We start from the raw sequence: 20,406 nt of genomic DNA, 5'->3' as shown, positions 1-20,406 counted from the left end.
TTTATTTCCAAAATTGTAAGAAGAGGGTCACTACAAAGTTATTTAAAGCACAAATATTGCTTTTTGTTTTGTTCCCAGGCACCACTGGGAAATGAAATGGTGATCTAAATGTGCCAGAAATCCACTATTTATAGGTATAGAATTCTGTTGTAGGCTATGCTATGTCTTCTGGACAAAAGAAAAAGGGATTTTAAAAAACCAGGAGGCTTTGCCCCAAATGAGCTTACTCGCTAGAAGGCAGAGGGAAAGTTGGTGATGAGCTTCAGGGTTCTGAGCAAATCAGGGAGGGGCCTGCCCGCCTCTGGGTCCCAGTCCTCAACTCAGAGCTTCACATGTGGCATGTGATCAAGTAAGTGTTTGCTGCGCTGAACTGGACAACAGTGTGAACTGAGGACAGGCTTCCCTGGTGGTACAGTGGTTAAGCATCCACCTGCCAATGCAGGGGACACAGGTTCGAGCCCTGGTCTGGGAAGATCCCACATGCCGCGGAGCAACTAAGCCTGTGCGCCACAACTAGTGAGCCTGTGCTCTAGAGCCTGCGAGCCACAACTACTGAGCCCGAGTGCCACAACTACTGAAGCCCACACGCCTACAGCCCGTGCTCCACAGCAAGAGAAACCACCGCAATGAGAAGCCTGCGCACCGCAATGAAGACCCAACACAGCCAAAGAACTAAATAAATAAAATAAAAATCTTTAAACTGAGGACAGAGAAAGAGATGAGAGTCGCCAAAAGTTTCTAGGTGAAACAGCCTCCACAGGGGCCCAAAGAATCGTGTTTGCTTTGGCTTTCGGTTTTGTTTTGCAAGCTCTCTCTATCCCAGAGAGTCTGGATAAATGACAGTTCTCTGGTCCACTGTGGACATTCCTTCCTTGACTCAACCAGTCTTTACGGGTCACCTACAACTGTGCACCACTGGGCTACAGTTCACCAACGTCCAGCCAAAAAATACTATCACACTTTGTGTGATGATTTCAACAATCCTAAGGCTGCTTCACTGTTTTTCTAAGCTTGGGTTCTCTGTCAATATTAAGAGAGCAACATATTTGCTGGAGCAAGAATCTGCAATGAGCTACCATATGATCCATCAATTCCCCTCCTGGGCATATATCCAGAGAAAACCTTAATTCAAAAAGATACGTGCACCCCTATGTTCACTGCAGCACTATAATAGCCAAGACGTGCAAGCAACCTAACTGTCCATCAACAGAGGAGTGGATAAAGAAGATGTGGTATATATATAAATGGAATACTACTCAGTCATAAAAAAGGAATGAAATAATACCATTTTCAGCAATATGGATGGACCTAGAGATTATCATACTAAGTGAAGTAAGCCAAACAAGGATGAATATCATGTGATATCACTGCTATGTGGAATCTAAAAAAAAAAAATGACACAAATGAACTTACTTACAAAATAGAAATAGACCCACAGACATAGAAAACAAACTTATGGTTACCTAAGGGGAAAGGAGGGGGAGGGATAAATTAGGAGGTTGGAATTAACATAGACTCACTACTGTATATAAAATAGATAACCAACAAGGACCTACTGTATAGCACAGGGAACTATATTCAATATTTTATAATAACCTATAAGGGGAAAAGAATCTGAAAGAAATAGATATATAGGTATGTACAACTGAATCACTCTGCTATACACCTGAAACTAACACAACACTAAATCAACTATACTTCAATCAAATTAACAAATAAGGATACTCAGAATGAAAGAAAAAAAGAAGAACGTGCCACGAGCGCCATTCCCGTGAGTCTCGAATGCCCACCTTTGGTAGGTCCTTTCCTGTTGAGCACGGCCTGCTGCTCCTCGGTGATGTTCAGCCGCCGAACCACATCGGCCAGAGCCGACTTGAGCAGCTGGATGTCGTCTTCCTGCATCTGGACTTTCTGCTCCAGGGAGGCGATGCGGTCTGTCACCTCCATGCTACTGGCGGCAGAAGCGCTGTCATCTAGACCGAGGGAAAGGGGCAAATGAGTCTCAGCTGCTCCCCAGAGAAACCAGACTAAGAAACACACACCAACACGTTGCTATTACGTAACACAACAACATTTAAAAGCTGGAGACCACGGCTTGTAGGCAGAACTCATGCGAAATCTTTCTTTTTATTTTTTTAAAATATTTATTTATTTATTTATATTTTGGCTGCGTTGGGTCTTCATTGCCGTGCGCAGGCTTTCTCTAGTTGCGGCGAGCGGGGGCTGCTCTTCATTGCTGTGCGCGGGCTTCTCATTGCGGTGGCTTCTCTTGTTTTGGAACACGGGCTCTAGGTGCGCAGGCTTCGGTAGTCGTGGCACGTGGGCTCAGTAGTTGTGGCTCGCGGGCTCTAGAGTGCAGACTCAGTAGTTGTGGCGCACGGGCTTAGTTGCTCCAGGGCATGTGGGATCTTCCTGGATCAGGGCTCGAACCTGTGTCCCTGCATTGGCAGGCGGATTCTTAACCACTGCGCCACTAGGGAAGTCCCCGTGTGAAATCTTTTAAAATTACGAAGAACTGTACTGCTTCATTCTGCTACCATCTTTTCATTCTCTAGGTTTGTGCTTTTCATGTTTTTTTTTAAAACTGTGGTTTTAATTGTCATGATATGTTTGTAGATTCAGGCCATTTTCTTTTCCGTGATATCAGAGAACCTCAGAACTAGAGTGGATATTAGAATACATGTACTACAACTTCCCACACATGGCAGAAATTGACTGCATGGTCTCCTAGTTTTTGTTCTAGTGATGCTGACAGGTTGTGCAGATAATCACAGGGCCATACTATCTTCCAGTCAAGACTCTTAAGGACAAAGCAATAGGAGTGGTCAAATCTGTTTGGTAAGCACACCCTTACAGCTAGAGTGATCATAGTTTCTTATCTAGAGGCACTAACTCCCAGGCCCTTACCAAGGTCTACCAGGGCTCTTCATGATCTTCCTTACCTCTCCAACCTCATTTTACATCCTTCTGCCCCTCTCGTCCCATGCTCCAGCCACACTGCCCTTTCTCTCCTACTTTAGGGATTTGGTATCTGCTGTTGCCTTTGCCGGAAGCATTTCTCAACCAGATTTTTTTCATGACCAAGTTCTGTTCTTTCGGTCTCAACTCACATGGAAGTTTTTCAGAGAACCTTGCTAATAACCTTCCTTTAAGTTGTTCCTTTCAGTCATGTCTACCTTATTTCTTTCTTTCATAGCATCACTATGACCTAGAATCATCTTGCTTGTTTGCTTCCTGTTTATGTCTCCCAATTAACATGTAAGCATCATGGAGTCGCTTCTGCTTCCGGGTATGAGAAACCCCTATTGGACAGCACCCGCTGCAGAAAGTAATTGTTAAGCCTGGAAATTATACAAATAACAGCAGAAGTACTGGAGCGTGGACACAAGCATATAGACTCTGGTGGGAGTTTGCACTCACTTGGTAGAAGGGAGATGGGGAACTATACAAGTAAACTCCCTTTTTCACGGCTTTGAGCCCAGGGCTAAATGTTGTATACAATGGGGGTGAGGACACACTCAGAAAACCCTGTTGCCTTTTTGTCCTTAAAAAATAAAAAAGTGAAGTCTGAAAACCATGAACACTAAAAAGAGTGGGGAAATCCCAGAAGGAAAAAAAAAAAACTAGAGAGGGGATCCCCAAACTCTACCTCTTTATATCTCTGACTGACCTGTGAATCACACATGCATGGAATAGACTCAAAGCAGAGCTTGCAGTTCAAGCCCAATTAAAGTATCCACTGAAACAAACAATACTTGTCAGAGAAAAAGTACTAGAATACAGAATCTCCATAACTTAACATTCACAATGTCCAGGATATAATCCAAAATTAGTAACATACTAAGCATCCAGAAATGGAACACATTCTCAAGAGAAAAGAAAATAAATTGAGTCCAACTCCAAAATGAACAAACATTGGAACTAACAGATAAGGAATTTAAAATGGCTATCAAGACTATCCTCTATATGTAAAATCAGTATTTTTTTCAATGAATGAAAATTTCAGAGAGAAGTGGGAAGTATCGGCAGAAAGACAGAAATGAAAAATGAACTTAATGGAAATTCAAGAACTGAAAAATATAATTTATGACAATAAAAAATTCACTAAATGGAATTAACAGACATGACAGATGAAAAACCAAGCAAATCTGAAGAGAGATCAATCAGAAGTATCCAAGGTGAAGAACACAGAGGGAAAAAATTAACAGAGCCCTGGGGACTTGTTAAGACAATCTCAAACAGTCCAACATACATTTAATTGGAATATAAAAAGAGAAAGAGCAGGACAGAAAAAAATATCTGAAAAATAATGGCCCCAAACATCCCAAGTTCAATAAAGGAAAGAAATGTAAAATTACAAAATGCTAAGCAAAAAGCAAGCAAAATAAACACAAAAAAGACCACCTCAAGGTCTATCATAATCATACTGTTGAAAACCAAAGATAAAGTACGCATCTTGAAAGCAGCAAGAGAAAAACAACATATATAACTATACAGGGAACAATAATCTGATTAATAGCTGGTTGTCATAAACCATGGAGACTAGAAGAGAGTGAAGCAACATCTTTAAAGTACTGGATGAAAAAAAATTCAATCCAGAATTCTATATCCTGCAAAAACATCCTCCAAGAATGAAGGCAAATTAAGGCATTTTCAGATGAATGAAAACTGAAAGAATTTATTGCCAGTAGATCTGCATTACAAGAAGTTAAAGGAAGTTCTTCAGAGTAAAGGGAAATTACATAAAATGGAAACTCAGACCCTCAGAAAAGAATGAAGAGCACTGGAAATGATAAATATTTGAAGGAGCTCAAGACTTTTTTTCTTTTTGCATTTTCCTTTTTCTTCTTCCTTTGAGAATTTCAGGGGGGGGAAAAAGCAAGACTCAACTACATGCTGACCACAAGACACACACTTTATATTTTTTTATTTTTTATTTATTTATTTTTTTGCGGTACACGGGCCTCTCACTGTTGTGGCCTCTCCCATTGCGGAGCACAGGCTCCGGATGCGCAGGCTCAGCGGCCATGGCTCATGGGCCCAGCCGCTCCGCGGCATGTGGGATCTTCCCGGACCGGGGCATGAACCCGTGTCCCCTGCATCGGCAGGCGGACTCTCAACAACTGCACCACCAGGGAAGCCCAAGACACACACTTTAAATGCAAAGACACAGATAGACTGAAAGTAAATGAATGGAGAAAAAGATATAGCATGCAAATAGTAAGCATAAGAAGGCTGGAGTAGCAATATTAATACCAGATAAAATAGATGTCAAATAAAATGTATTACCAGCTACAAAGAAGGACATTTCGTAATGAAAAAAGTATTAACTTATCAGAAAGGCAATGAAAAATATGCCCAATAACAGAGCTTTAAAATACATGAAACTCCATTTGCAGCAACATAGATGGACCTAGAGTTTATCATACTAAGTGAAGTAAGTCAGATAAATATCATATATCACTTACATGTGGAATCTAAAAATAGTGATACAAATGAACTTATTTACAAAACAGACTTCGAAAATAAACTTATGGTTACCAAAGGGGAAATGGGGGGGGGATAAATTAGGAGATTGGGATTAACATATACACACTACTATGCATAATGAATAAAACAGATAATCAGCAAGGACCTACTGTATAGCACAGGGAACTCTACTCAATATTCTATAATAACTGACTATTAAAAAGAATCTGAAAAAAGAATGGATATATGTGTATGTATAAATGAATCACTTTGCTGTATACCTGAAACTAACACATCATTGTAAATCAACTATACTCCAATATAAAATTTAAAAATTGAATTAAAAAAATTAGTAAGTAAATTAAATGAAACAAAAATTGACAGAATTAAAGTGAGAAATAGACAATTCCACAGTTATTCCTCAAGATTTTAACACCCCTTTCTCAGCAACTGATGGAACAACTAATTTTAAAAATCAGTAAAGACAGACAATCTGAATAACATTATAAACCACTTTGACTAAATTGATATGTATAAGAAACTACAGCCAATGATAGCAGTGTACCTGGTACATTTACCAAGACACGTCATATTCTGGGCCATGAAACAGACCTGAATAAACCTAAAGATTGAAAGAGTATGTTCTCTGACCACAGTGACAATAAATTAGAAATCAAAAACAATAAGAGAACAAGGAAACACCCCCAAATTTTGGAAATTAAACAACACACTTCTATATAATCATTAGGTAAAAGAAGACATCGCAGGAGAAAATAGAAAAAATTTTAAGTTGAATGATAATGAAAATATAACATATCAAAATGTACGGGTTGCAGGTAAAGCAGGTCTTTGAGGAAAATTAATAGCTTTTAAATCTCTATTAGAAAAGGAGAGTATTCTCAAATCAATGATTCTCAGCTATCACATTAAGTAACTAGAAAAAGAAGAGCAAATTAAACCCAAATCAAGCAAAAGAAAGGGAAAGAGTAAAGAGCAGAAATCAATGGAATAAAACATGAACAAGCAATGAAGAAAATCAATGAACTCAAAGGCTAGTTCTCTAAAACATCAATAAAGTGTAAGCTCCATGAAAGCAGGGATCTTTTTTGCTGGTTCACTGCTCTATGTTTCCAATATGTGACACAGAGTAAGAGCTCAATAAATATTTGGTAAATGAATGAATAAATGTGTAAATGGGTATCTTTTATGAAGCATACATCAAATTAGTTTCTGGGGATGGAAAGATGACTGATTCACCGTCCTTTAGAAGCTCTCTCTGTGGTGGAGAAGACAAATGTCCCCAAATCCCTAAAACAATGTGATAAGTTATATAATTGAGAAATATACAGAGTGATAAATGAACACAGAGAAGAAATATTAATGGTATTTGGAAAAACAGAAGAAAGTAGGGGGTTGGCCATGAAAGATAAAAACATTTACAAGGTGGAAAAGCAAGAAAAATCCTTTGTCCTTTTGGACCCACCTCCTAGAGAAATGGAAATAAAAATAAAAATAAACAAATGGGACCTAATGAAATGCTTTTGCACAGCAAAGCAAACCATAAACAAGACAAAAAGACAACCCTCAGAATGGGAGGAAATATTTGCAAACACAGCAACTGACAAAGGATTAATCTCCAAAATATACAAGCAGCTCATGCAGCTCAATATCAAAAATACAAACAACCCAATCCAAAAATGGGTGGAAGACCTAAGTAGACATTTCTCCAAAGAAGATATACAGATTGCCCACAAACACATGAAAGGATGCTCAACATCACTAATCATTAGAGAAATGCAAATCAAAACTACAATGAGGTATCACCTCACACTAGTCAGAATGGCCATCGTCAAAAAATCTACAAACAATAAATGCTGGAGAGGGTGTGGAGAAAAGGGAACCCTCTTGCACTGTTGGTGGGAATGTAAACTGATACAGCCACTATGCAGAACAGTATGGAGGTGCCTTAAAAAACTAAAAATAGAACTACCATATGACCCAGCAATCCCACTACTGGGCATATACCCTGAGAAAACCATAATTCAAAAAGAGTCATGTACCACAATGTTCACTGCAGCACTATTTACAATAGCCAGGACATGGAAGCAACCTAAGCGTCCATAGACAGATGAATGGATAAGGAAGACGTGGCACATATATACAATGGAATATTACTCAGCCATTAAAAGAAATGAAATTGAGTTATTTGTAGTGAGGTGGATGGACCTAGAGTCTGTCATACAGAGTGAAGTAAGTCAGAAAGAGAAAAACAAATACCGTATGCTAACACATGTATGTGGATTCTAAAAAAAAAAAAAAATTGGTTCTGATGAACCTAGGGGCAGGACAGGAATAAAGACGCAGACATAGAGAATGGACTTGAGGACACGGAGAGGGGGCAGGGTAAGCTGGGATGAAGTGAGAGAGTGGCATTGACATATATACACTACCAAACGTAAAATAGCTAGTGGGAAGCAGCTGCATAGCACAGGGAGATCAGCTCAGTGCTTTGTGATCACCTAGAGGGGTGGGATAGGGAGGGTGGGAGGGAGACGCAAGAGAGAGGGGATATGGGGATATACGTATACATAGAGCTGATTCACTTCGTTATACAGCAGAAACTAATACAACATTGTAAAGCAACTATACTCCAATAAAGATGTTAAAATAAATAAATAAATAAATAAAAGAGCAAGATGGAAGCACATGTACTAACATGGATAAATTTCTAAGACATCTTGTTGAGAAAAAGAATCATGTTTCAAAAAGACAAAATAATATATGTATTCTACAATATTCATTTATATGTATGTAAACGTATAGAAAACGTTCTAGAAGGATATGCACAAACTGTCATCTCTGGAGAATGCAGCAAGTATAGGTGGTGGTCAAAGAGAAACTTAGACTTGCCTGTAATATTACAATGTTTTAGGAAGATTTTATATATATGTGTGTGTGTACTACTCGTGCAGTTTGAAATTAATTTTAAACGAAGTGTAAGACAGATCCACAAATAGCAATATGGACAATATCGTAAATAAATTGCCAAGTGAAAACAAAAAAGCAAAACAAAACAAAACAAACAACCAAAAAAAGAAGAATCCTTTGCATTCCAGGCAAAGGAAACAATTTAAACAAAACATGGGAACATGAAAGCATAAGGAATATTCAGATAATCATGGCCTTTGAAATTGAAATCTACCATCTTGTAACTTCTACTTACTGGATATAATTCTGTCTTGCCCTGAAATTCGAGCTCTGCCAACTTTCTAAGTAATATAACTGTTTCATACATAGAAATGTTTTTTAAGTCAATGTCAAGTCAAGTGTCAATGGCACTTCTGAGGGAGAATAACGTATTAAATATCTGATAATGCAGAGAACTTATTAAGCAGTCACACATATCTAAAATTGTTACCCTTTTATGAAGAGACATTATATAGCTCTTTAAAAAAATGTATCGGGCTTCCCTGGTGGTGCAGTGGTTGAGAGTCCGCCTGCCGATGCAGGAGACACGGGTTCGTGCCCCAATCTGGGAAGATCCCACATGCCGCGGAGCAGCTGGGCCCGTGAGCCATGGCTGCTGAGCCCACGCATACAGAGCCTGTGCTCCGCAACGGGAGAGGCCACAACAGTGAGAGGCCCGCGTATCACCAAAAAAAAAAAAAAAAGTATCAAGACATATTTGTTTAAAGAAATCAAACTGTGAGGTAAGAACTTACAAACAATCCTCTTCTCGCACTCCTCCCCTTCCTAGAGCTGCGTACTCCATCCTTTACACTAATAATATAGAATTCACACTTTTTCAGCTAGCAACCTGGGGGTAACCTTTTTCTCTGTCTCTTCCTGTGGATTGAGACGCATAAAGAACTTTAAAAACCCAACAATGAGAAAAGAAATAACCTGATTAAAAAAGAGAGAAAAGAAAAAAATAGGCAAAAGTCTCAAGCAGACACTTCGCCAAAGAGGATATACAGATGACAGACACATGAAAAGATGTCACTGTCACTAGCCATTAGGGAAATGCAAATTAAAACCGCAATGAGATATTGCTGCATACCTATCAGAATGGTTAAAACACAAAATATTAACAAAACAAAATGCAATGAGGATATGGAGCAAATGAAACTCTCCTACATTGCTGGTGGGCACATAAAATGGTATGGTCACTCTGGAAAACACTTTTGCAGTTTCTTATAAAGATAAACATACAATTGCCATGCGATCTAGCAATCCTAAGCACTTACTCTTAGTCTAGAGAAATGCACATTCGCATTCATACAAAGCCTGTACATCAGTGTTTACAGTGGCTCAATTCATACTTGGTAAAAACTGGAAGCTACTCAAATGTGTATACACTGTGGTATATGCAACATAGTGGAATACCACTCAGCAATAAAAAGGAACAAACTACTGATACATGCCAACGACTGGGATGGATGTCAAGGGCATTATGCTGAATGAAGACAGCCAGTCTCAGAAGGTTACACATTGCATGATTCTATTTATCTGATATTCTCTAAAAGACAAAACCATAGTGAAGGAGTATAGATCGGTGGTTGCCAAGGGTTAGGGTAGGGATAGAACACAGGGGAGTTTTGCGGGGGTGATGGAAATGTTCTGTCCTGATGGTGGTGGTAGTTACATGAGTCTATACTGTGTTAAAATACATAGAATTCTCTCAAAAAAAAGAAGTTTTGTTGAATGTTAACATAAATAAAACAGCTTTCTGAGAGTTCAAGTGAGATAAAGTCTTAAAGTCTTCTGCAAGTGAGATAAAGGCTTTGTCAATGAGAGGTTATTATATTTGCTTGTTGAAGTTGGTTGCTTTTTTTTTTTTTTTTTTTTGTGGTACGCAGGCCTCTCACTGTTGTGGCCTCTCCCGTTGCGGAGCACAGGCTCCGGACGCACAGGCTCAGCGGCCATGGCTCACAGGCCTACCCTCTCCATGGCATGTGGGATCTTCCCGGACCGGGGCACGAACCCGTGTCCCCTGCAACGGCAGGCAGACTCTCAACCACTGCGCCACCAGGGAAGCCCTGAAGTTGGTTGCTTTTATACCATGAGATCTCAGCAAAGAAATATTTCAATGAAAACTGAATACTGGTTGCTCATTAGAAAGAGACCATCCTTTAAGTTCTAGATAACTTCTTGTGAATGGACAGTAGTTCTGTTAAATTTCTCCATTTGTCCTTTGACCTGGATGGGAAAGCGGGAAAGTCCCACTTCATAATGTCAAGCTGATTGGAAGGGAGAAGTGGGGAGGATAAGATAGTATTTTATATCTGTCTTCCCTTTGGGAGCAACTACAGAGCTGACGAAAACCTTCAGTCACGTGCAAGCCTGGGCCATTGCAGACCTAACTGGGAAGGTCTCCGGCCTCAGGAAGCAGGCGGTGGGGGGATGAGGGATGGTTCTAGAGCTAAGTTAGTGTGGGAGAGTACTTGCAGGACCAGCATGTACTTCAGTCATTAAAAGCATGAACTCTGACGTCAAGCTTCCTGGGTTCAAACTGCAGCCCTACTACCTACTAGCTACGTGACATAGGGCAAATTATTGAATCACGACGTGCCTCAGTTTCTCCATTTGGGGAGCAACAGAAGTTATCTACCTCAGAGGGTTGTCGTAATAGTAAATGAGTTAATATAGAGAGAGCACTTGGGATCTGTTTTTGCATATAGTAAGTGTTCTCAAAATGTAAGCTGTAAGCTACTGTCATTATTATTACTGATACGGATGACCAAAGCAAATTCAAGTTTAACATTTTTCCGTCAAGACTTCTATGTGCTGTCTGAACACTGTAGTGCAAAAGAGCACTGAAAAATTAATTAGAAATTAGCGTTTTGTTAACAAAATGCTTTCTAAGTCATAAAAGGATCTGGCATATAGAGTCTTGTATTCCTCTGATCTTTTTGGGTTGTCTGCCTAGACAGCTGCTTTGAAGAGGGTGCTACACCCATCACTGGGACCTGAGCCCACGGACAGTGGTGGCCAGCAGTCCTGGAGGTCAATAAGTTGGCCTCTATCACCCAACGTTGCATTTTCTAATCACTATCCTATAACCTACCAAGTAAGACAAGGCAGGCCTGCTCCACGTTACCAAAATTTATGATGCGAAACAGCATCCCTGTGGCCTCAGTTTGCACTATAGATGGCTTTAATAAACTGCATGAATCAGGCTCTATTTTAATTAGACTGCCAAGTCTGCATAGGAAAAAGTCTAATTTTAATATTTTACCCAAAATAACCCTTCAAAATCCCCAAACCAAAACCCTAACCACCTGAATATCTGCCTTCAAATACAAGCGATTAAAAACTGCAATGTCTGATCTGCTTAAGAGACCCTCCATTTGTGAGATGGGCTGAAATTCCCCCCAGGCCATAAACCTAGTGCTTATCAAATCCTGCCAGCACCGCTGCTATAACCTGTCGGGAACTGACTTCTGCTCCTGCAGGTAACTGACTCTGGAGGACAGACTGGAGGCTTCTTGGCAGCAGTGGGAGCTGCCTGAGGTTCTCAGCCTTCTGGTGCACAGAAAAGGCCAGTGTTGTTCAAAGGACTTTACATTCCCATTCAGCTGGGGCCAAACTGATTAGCATAATGAAAAACAAAACCCAAAGCTTCGTTTAACCAACGCGAACCGTTTCCGACCTCTGTACGTTGCATAGGAGTCTGGAGCACAGAATGGGAGAGTTTATCTGAATTCTATCAAAGAAAACCTCACTAGATTGGGAATCCAGCCCAAATAAAACCTTCACAGGTTATTTATTTTAAAGTAATTTTCATTTCAGTGCCTCTAAAATTTATCTATGGCGGTCATTAAAACAGTGTTACCATGAGAGCGGCTTTAACCTTTTTCAAAGTATTCTCATTCTTTCAAGCACCACTGCACTTTGTGATGTTAGGGAAGGTTTGAAAAAGGATAATAGTCTATATTTTCACTTGTTGAGTTTTGAGCTAGAACCACTGGCTGGGGCTGGGGTACCTTCTCATTTACTCAGGAAGGCACGGGGATCTATTTACACACGGCAGGTAGGGTGTCCCTTTATCTCGGTATTGGGTAACCATCTCTCAGATGGTGATCATGCTATGGGCAAGGGGGTAGACAGGATTTAATCTGAGATAGAACCAGACCCACAGTGGTGCGAGGACCTTAATGTAGATGTCTCAGCTGGCCAACTTCTCTAGAAGATGCTCTACCAGCAGCAGACCTTCCTGGGGCTACAATTTCCAACCTCCCGGCATTCTGTCAAGGTCCAAATGTGGTTCAGTAAACTGGCTCTTGGAAAGGCCAGTAATCAGTGTCACCTACACTGGATGGTCTGGGTCCTGGGGCTTTAGACAGGACACTGACCTGGGGTTCAAATCGGGCAGCGTTCCATTCCTGGGTCTGGCACTTAGGAGCTATGTAACCTTGGCAAACAACTTGACCACTCCAGGAATAATACCATAACCGGTCTTCTGAAGTTCTTGTGAAGATAAACGTTAACGTTTATGAAACATCTAATAGGATGGTGGCAGATAGGTGCTCAACACAAATGGTAGTTTAGTATTTCCATAGTTGACTGTTGTTAATATTGTTTATCATAGACCATCAGTAAAATCAACATTAACAATAGTTACTGAACAAATTCTGTGAGTATGTGCAGTGCTTGCCCCACGAGACAGGTCAAGGCTAGACTAAAAGGTACCATTCCTGGTCTGCAGCACCTCAGGTCAAGTTGAGGAAACGTGACATTAAGCTTAAGGTGAAGAATCGTTTCATAAAAGCCCTCTCCCATGACAGCGCCTGATTAGTGGCCAAAGGATGGACCGAGCATGACACCAACGGCTCCATCCTGACTTGCCTCTTGTGAGAACCTAGCCAAATGCCGGCTTCTTTCTGAGTTTCAAGTGATGTCATGGACCCAGGTAGGTCCTACATCACCCCTCGTTCCACAGGTAAAAAGATGACCTTGAGCTCTGCCTCTTCCCTAGATCTTCGTGTAGCTATCTGCGGTGATGACTTTCAAGTTTAATTACCGTTTTACAGTAAAAAGCGGCACAAAAAGATCTGCAGGTGACTTGTCTGTTTTACTCTATTTAAAAGGCAAGGAAAGTATACTTTTTCCTCCATTCATATGATCATCTCATTACCTGGAGATAAAAACAGGCTCTTGCCTCTAAATCTTCTGGTGATATGAAGGTACTGCTATTATCTGAGTAATAATCTTCCAGGAGCTCAAAGGGGGCCGATTCATTTTAAAAGGTTAACTTAGAATCTGTCCCCTTTATGTTGAGATGGTCTCTCTTTCCCCTAACTATTTAAAACAATAAGGATAGCACCAAAACAATAACAGCTACCCTTATTCCCCACCCACTATGTGTCAGACCCTATGTCTTGCAGTGTATCATCTCCAACCCATACAGCTTCCTCCATCTGGGTGCTGTCCCCGTTTCAGAGATGAGGTTGAAGAACTTAGGTTTCTCATCCACCTAATCTGAAGTCGCGCAGTGAAAGTGGCAAGCCAAGGGCTAGCCTTTACACTGTTTCCTGTGGTCCATCCAAATGACAAGCTTTAATTCCAGTGGGACTTGTGTGGTACTAAGTAAAATATACATACAACTTTTGCATCATTTTACCTTTCCAAAACATTAGACAAATGCTATTTAGAAATCTTATTATAAGGTTCTAGTATTTTAGGAACCAATCACGTAAGCAATAAGGACTAACAACCTTTCACTCAATAACCTGTAGGCAGACACCTATGTAAAAGCTGGCTTTCCATATTTTTTTTAAATATTTATTTATTTATTTTATTTATTTGGTTGAGCCAGGTCTTAGTTGCAGCTCCAGGGCTCCTTAAGTTATGGCTCCAGGGCTCCTTAGTTGTGGCATGGAAACTCTTAGTTGTGGCATGCATGTGGGATTTAGTTCCCTGACCAGGGATGGAACCCGGGCCCCCTGCATTGGGAGCGCAGTTTTATCCACTGCGCCACCAGGGAAATCCCCTGGCTTTCCATATTATACACTGTTTGCAGAAAAGTTATATTTTGTTGTCATAGTCTGAACCACTATAGTATCTACTAGCAAAAGAAAAATGGAAACAGGTAGCATAGAGAAACAACATATCCTCCGTCATTTTAAGGTCTGGATTTCAGCCCTACTGTCAGATCTGCAGCCCTGTACCCCACTCCTGGCTGAAGGGCTCCAGCTTTATTTCACTTCTGAGACTGGCTTCTTCTTTGATCATCTGGGTCAGTCAGGAACTCTGAGACTTGCACATCCCTGGGCTGGACCCGTCACTTGAGCTCTCGCTCTGAGACTCATCACTTCATAGATAATTACAAGAACTGACCCCATCCATCAGTAAACCCATCTCAAATGACGCTGAGCAAATGTTCCTATACTCGATTGTGAGAGAATTCTACAACAGCCCTTAACTGCTATAAAAATGCTGGCATTGCCTACTGATTAAAGGAACTTCAGCAGAGCCTCTTGAATCTGGAAGGAAATGTATCAAGATATTTTATGAGTCTTGGGTTGTAAAACAGTGGTGCTGGAGACCAGAAAAAAACGCATAAGAATCACCCTAAGAAGCAGTATGTGACTCAGCAGCATTTAGGTGACACAGAGTTGAAAGCTAACAAACTTTCCATTCAGTTCAATGCAACGTTACCAAGCGTCTTCTGGACCAGACCAGCAATCAACACTGCGACCTTCCGTCTGGCAGAGGAGAGACTGGCCAACAAATAACTCCCCAGGAAATACAGGGACACAGGCAAGAGGGCAATTAAACTGTCCCCACCCCGCCCCCATCACAAGCTGGGCAAAAAGCTGGCTGGAAATGTAATATGAGGACTAGTCAAACCTAGAACAAAACACAGGTGAAGGAGGAAGAACAGGATGTCAGGTGAGCTACTGGGTTTCAATGAATGCATAACGGATGAGGCAAAAGAGGAAGAATACGAAAAAAAAAAAAAAAAAAAAAAGAGGAAGAATAGGAACAATCACTTATAGAAAGAACAGCCTTGAAATTCCCTAGTTGCCTATTTAGGAAATGTGTTAATTACTTTATCTTGAAACATGCTCTCATTTCATTTTGCCTAAACCATAGTTACCAAGCCAGCAAAGACTTCCTTCCCATGGAGCCCTGAGATTCTCTGAAATCCTTAGAATGCTTATTTAACAACTAACACTTTAATATTTAATACTTTTTTTTTTTTTTTTTTTTTTTTTGCGGTACGCGGGCCTCTCACTGTTGTGGCCTCTCCCGTTGAGGAGCACAGGCTCCGGACGCGCAGGCTCAGCGGCCATGGCTCACGAGCCCAGCCGCCCCGTGGCACGTGGGATCTTCCCGGACCGGGGCACGAACCCGCGTCCCCTGCATCGGCAGGCGGACTCTCAACCACTGCGCCACCAGGGAAGCCCTGAATATTTACTTTTAACACTATACACGCACTCCCACACACACACACACGCAGACACACACGAGCATGCACACACACCCCTACCTTTGCAGATGTAATTCTGTTTCTTGTTTCTGTTAGATACTAAAAGACCTAGGAACTGTAAAGTCGTTAATACCTTTCCCCCACCCACTTTACAGTTTTAAAGCAAACAAGAGATGCTGCAATTGAGCAGAAGAGAAACTCCCAACAGTGTGTGAAGTGATCTGCCCTAAAACTTGGCCTTTGCTCTGAAGCTCAGAAGCCCAGGAGCGCTGAGGCAGAAATGGCATATCCAGTCTCTGGGACAGCTGGGATGAGAGGGAGGGGAAAGGGGGAGAGGGGAAGGGAGAGGGGAGGAGGGGAGGAGAGGGAGAAGAAAAAAACCTGAAGCTTTGTAATAAAGCCCCCAGCAAGTCATGCAGGATCACCAAATTCTTACCATAAAAGGAAAGATTAAAGTTACGGAGGTGGGGAAGGGGAGCGCAGACAGAATGCCAAGCCTAAGGGTGGAACTTGATAAAGATCTAAAACCATAGTCCAAATTTTTATTTTACGTGGAGACTATGCAATATTCGCTCGTTACAATTGTTGTACACTTCTCCATAAGATGGCCTCGGTTCATAAACTGACCTAATAAAAAGTATCTAAAAAGGTAGCTTTAACAAGTTTTTATTTGATACAATGGTTTTAAAACCTTTCAGCAAAAGGAATAAAAGAAAAGCTATACTTATCTTCATTTTTTTCTATTAATTTCCATTAGTACAAAAACATTTCTACTTAAAGTACTCTACGAGGGAGTTCCCTGGTGGCCTAGTGGTTAGGATTCAGGGCTTTCACTGCTGTGGCCCGGGTTCAATCCCTGGTCAGGGTAGGGACGTTCCCACAAGCCACACAGTCCAGCCAATCAATCAATCAATCAATCAATCAATCAAATCCACAGAATTCCCTGGCGGTCCAGTTGTTAGGACTTGGCGCTTTCACTGCTGTGGCCTGGGTTCAATCCCTGGTCAGGGAACTAAGATCCCACACACCGCATGGCATGGCCAAAAAAATTAAAAATAAACAAAAAGTTAAAAAATAGAGTACTCTATACGGTTACATTACCCTTAACACTGACTGTCTTCTAGACCGAATCGTTTTGATTAGTTTTAGATAATATTCCCTCATGTGAGAGCCTGTGCTTTAACAGTTGAGATGAAGGTCAGAAAAGCACAGTTGAAATGGTCTGAAATCCACCACTGGGGCTAAAGCCAGACCACTGGTCTTCAAGTTCTAAAACATACTGAAACTAGTGGTCCATCTTCAGGATAATATGGTAGATATGACTGGTTCATAGAAGACGTTACAAGTGAAAATACCTAGGTCCTCGTTGTAGCACTTATCTTTTAGGTTCCTTTCAAAAAAGTGGAGCTATAACATTCTAAGGTTAGAATCTAAAGGGAGGTTTGAAATCTAACCTCTTCCACCCACATTCTTTTTTGTGATTATCGTTCTCGCTGTAAAGCTTTTTCTTTGCCCTTTCTTATTGACACTGTGGAATTACTTTTTTTTTCAAGTGCCATTAACTTCTGCTTCCAGCCAAGATGGAGCAACAGGGACTGGATTTGCCATCCTACCTAAAACAGCTAAAAAGAACAGACAGAATATATTACACAATGGTTTTTAAGACATTGGACGTCGGACAATGAGGGGCAGTGACTGCTCAGTGATGACAAGCAAAAGAGCTGAACCCTATGACTGCCCCAGGATACAGCCTGAAGACTTTCCAGGAAGTGACGCCAGGAGGGGAACCAGGTGGAACCTGGAGGTCTCCCTTGGTGGAGGAGACCGTGCTGGAAGTCCAGAAAAGCCAAGGTGACTAGAGTTCAGGGGGCAGAGTACCAAAGAGGAGAGACTTGCAAAGGGAGGAAACTTCAGAAATCTGCAGAGAATACCCCCCATATCTTCAGCTGAGTATTGATCAGCATTTACGTATGAGGAAATTACCCAGGTCTGGGGAAGCAACCATCCAATACGAACAGAGAGAGCAATCACTGGAGCTCACACAGGGCTGGGAGTAGCTCCTGTCACCCTTCGCTAGAGTGGAAACCACAAAATCCACAGGGCACTGGGTAGAGAACGCAGAAAATTTTACCCTAGACTAAACGCTACTCTGGTTTCCTCTAATAAAGCTTAAGAGCAAGACATGAAAGGACCAAACTGTTTCCAAGTAACTTAACCACATCCCAGAACAAAGCTCAAAAATTTGTATGGGAATATGAAAATATCCATCTCCCAGCAAGGTAAAATTCATAACGTCTGGCATCCAACAAAAAACCGCCAGGCATTCAAAGAAGCAGGAAAATATATGACCCATAATAAGGAAAAGAACCAACGGAGCAAAACTAACCTGGACATGACAGAATTACTCGGCAAAGAAAATTAAAGTTATTGTAACTGTATTGCCTATGTTCAAGAAGCTAAAAGAAAAAACTGAATGTGTTAGGTAGAGGCATGGAAGGTATATATTTACAAAATAAGGCAAACTTCTAGAGAGGAAAACTACAATATACTAGATGAGAGTAAATGAAAAGATTAGTGAACATGAAGAAACAACAATAGAAACCACCCAAAATGAAATTTAGAGAAAAAAAAAAAGACTCAAGGGAAGGAGGGAGGGAGGGAGAGAGAGAGAGAAAATGAATAAGAATGAAGCATCGGGGGGTTGTAAGACAACTTCAAGTGTACTAATAATATCTGTGCAGCTCAAGTCTCTAAAGGGGGGGGGGGACAAAAAGTAATTAGAGAAATAATGGCTGAAAAATTTCCAAATTTGATGAAAATTATAAAGTCACAGATCAAGCAGCTCAATGAATCCCAGGCACAGAAAACATGAAGAAAATTACACCAAGGCAGATCAAAATCCAATTGCTTAGGACCAGAGATAAAGAGAAAATCAGGCAAACTAGGAATCCAGGTGAACTTCCTCAACCTGATAAAGAACATTTACAAAGAGCCTACAGCTGACGCCACCCTTAATGGTGAGAAACAGGATGCTTCCCCCTAAGACTGGGAGCAAAGCAAAGACGTCCCCTCTCACCACTCCTATTCGACATCATACTGAAAGTCCGGGCTAGTGCAAGAAGACCAAAAACGGAAGTGAACGGTATACAAATTGGGAAGGAAGAAATAAAACTGTCTGTCTGCAGATGACATGATTGTTTATGTAGAAAACTCCAAAGAATTGATCAGAAAAACCTCCTAAAACGTGACTAGAACGCTGTTGCATGAAGCAAGATTAATATACAAAAGTCAACCACTTTCCCATGTACTACTGATGAACAATTGCAATTTGAAATTAAAAACATAATACCATTTACAATAGCACCAAAAAAAAAGAAATAGTTATAAATCTAACAAACTATATACAGAATCTATATGCAGAAAACTATAAAATTATGATCAAAGAAATAATAAGAGAACTAAAGAAATGGAAAGATATTCCATGTTCATGTATTAGAAATCCCGATACTTTATGATGTTGATTCTTCCCAACTTGATCTATAGATTCCACACAGTCCCCAGTCATAATCCCAGCAGGCTATTTTGTGAATATTGACAAACTAATTTATATGGAAAGGCAAAGGGCCCAGAAGAGCCAACACAATACTGAAGAAGGGCAACAAAGTTGGAGAACTGATATTACCTAGACATCATGCTATTGGTGAAACAAGGGACGTATAGGTCAATGGAACAGAACAGAGAGCCCAGAAACAGACCTGCTCAAACGCAGTCAATCCTTGACAAAGGAGCAAAGGCAATTCAATGGAGAAAGGACAGTATTTTCACCATAAATAAATAAATACATATAAATAAATACAATCTAGACACAGACCTTACAACCTGCAGAAAAATTAACTCAAACTTTATAGAAAGGAAAATTAGATAATATGTTGAACTGAATGAACATGAAAACACAGCATATCAAAATCTGTGGGATGCTGCTAAAATAGTTCTTAAGGAGAGTTTTAGAGCTCTAAACACCTACATTAGAAAAGAAGAAGAAGGAAGACGAGGACGTGAAGGAAAATGACCTCAGCATCTGACTTAAGAAACCTAAAGTAAGCAGAAGAAAGTAAGTAATACGCAGCAGAGCAGAAATCAATTAAATAGGGAAAATCAATGAAACCAAAAGCTAGGTCTTTGAGGAAATAAATTTGACAAACCTATAGTCAAATTATTGAGAAAAAAAGAGAAAAAGAGAAAGGACACAAAATATCAATATGAGGAACCAGAGGTGACATTACTACAGATCTACAGATTAGAAGGATAATAGGAAATATTAAGAATAACTTTATACCAATAAATTCAATAACTTAGATGAAATACAAAAATTCTTTGAGAGACAAAACTACCAAAGCTCCTGCAAGAATAAAGAGGCAATCTAAATAGTACTACTAAAGAAATGAAATTTTTAGTTAAAAACTTTTCAAAACAAACAAACAAACCCAGACTCAGACAACTTC

At 40.5% G+C, this 20,406-nt stretch overlaps 1 protein-coding gene across 3 annotated transcripts in view; it reads right to left on the bottom strand.

Moving 5' to 3' along the window:
* EML1 (EMAP like 1) overlaps nt 1-20,406 on the bottom strand; it is a 143,332-nt gene that overhangs the window by 82,106 nt on the left and 40,820 nt on the right. For 2 of the 3 annotated variants that reach the window (XM_027120555.1, XM_027120556.1), the window contains exon 2: nt 1,791-1,973. The exons of the other annotated variant lie outside the window; for it this stretch is intronic. In XM_027120555.1, coding sequence (XP_026976356.1) covers nt 1,791-1,973 — 183 coding nt within the window. The remainder of the gene's footprint in view (nt 1-1,790; nt 1,974-20,406) is intronic. 3 annotated transcript variants of the gene reach the window in all.

The sequence above is a fragment of the Aethalodelphis obliquidens genome, unplaced genomic scaffold (assembly GCF_003676395.1).
Source record: "Aethalodelphis obliquidens isolate GAN/ISIS:26980383/991018 unplaced genomic scaffold, ASM367639v1 scaffold21, whole genome shotgun sequence".
Lineage (NCBI taxonomy): Eukaryota > Metazoa > Chordata > Mammalia > Artiodactyla > Delphinidae > Aethalodelphis > Aethalodelphis obliquidens.
The sequence above is the reverse complement of the archived record's forward strand: the minus strand, read 5'-3'. Positions and strand labels throughout refer to the sequence as shown.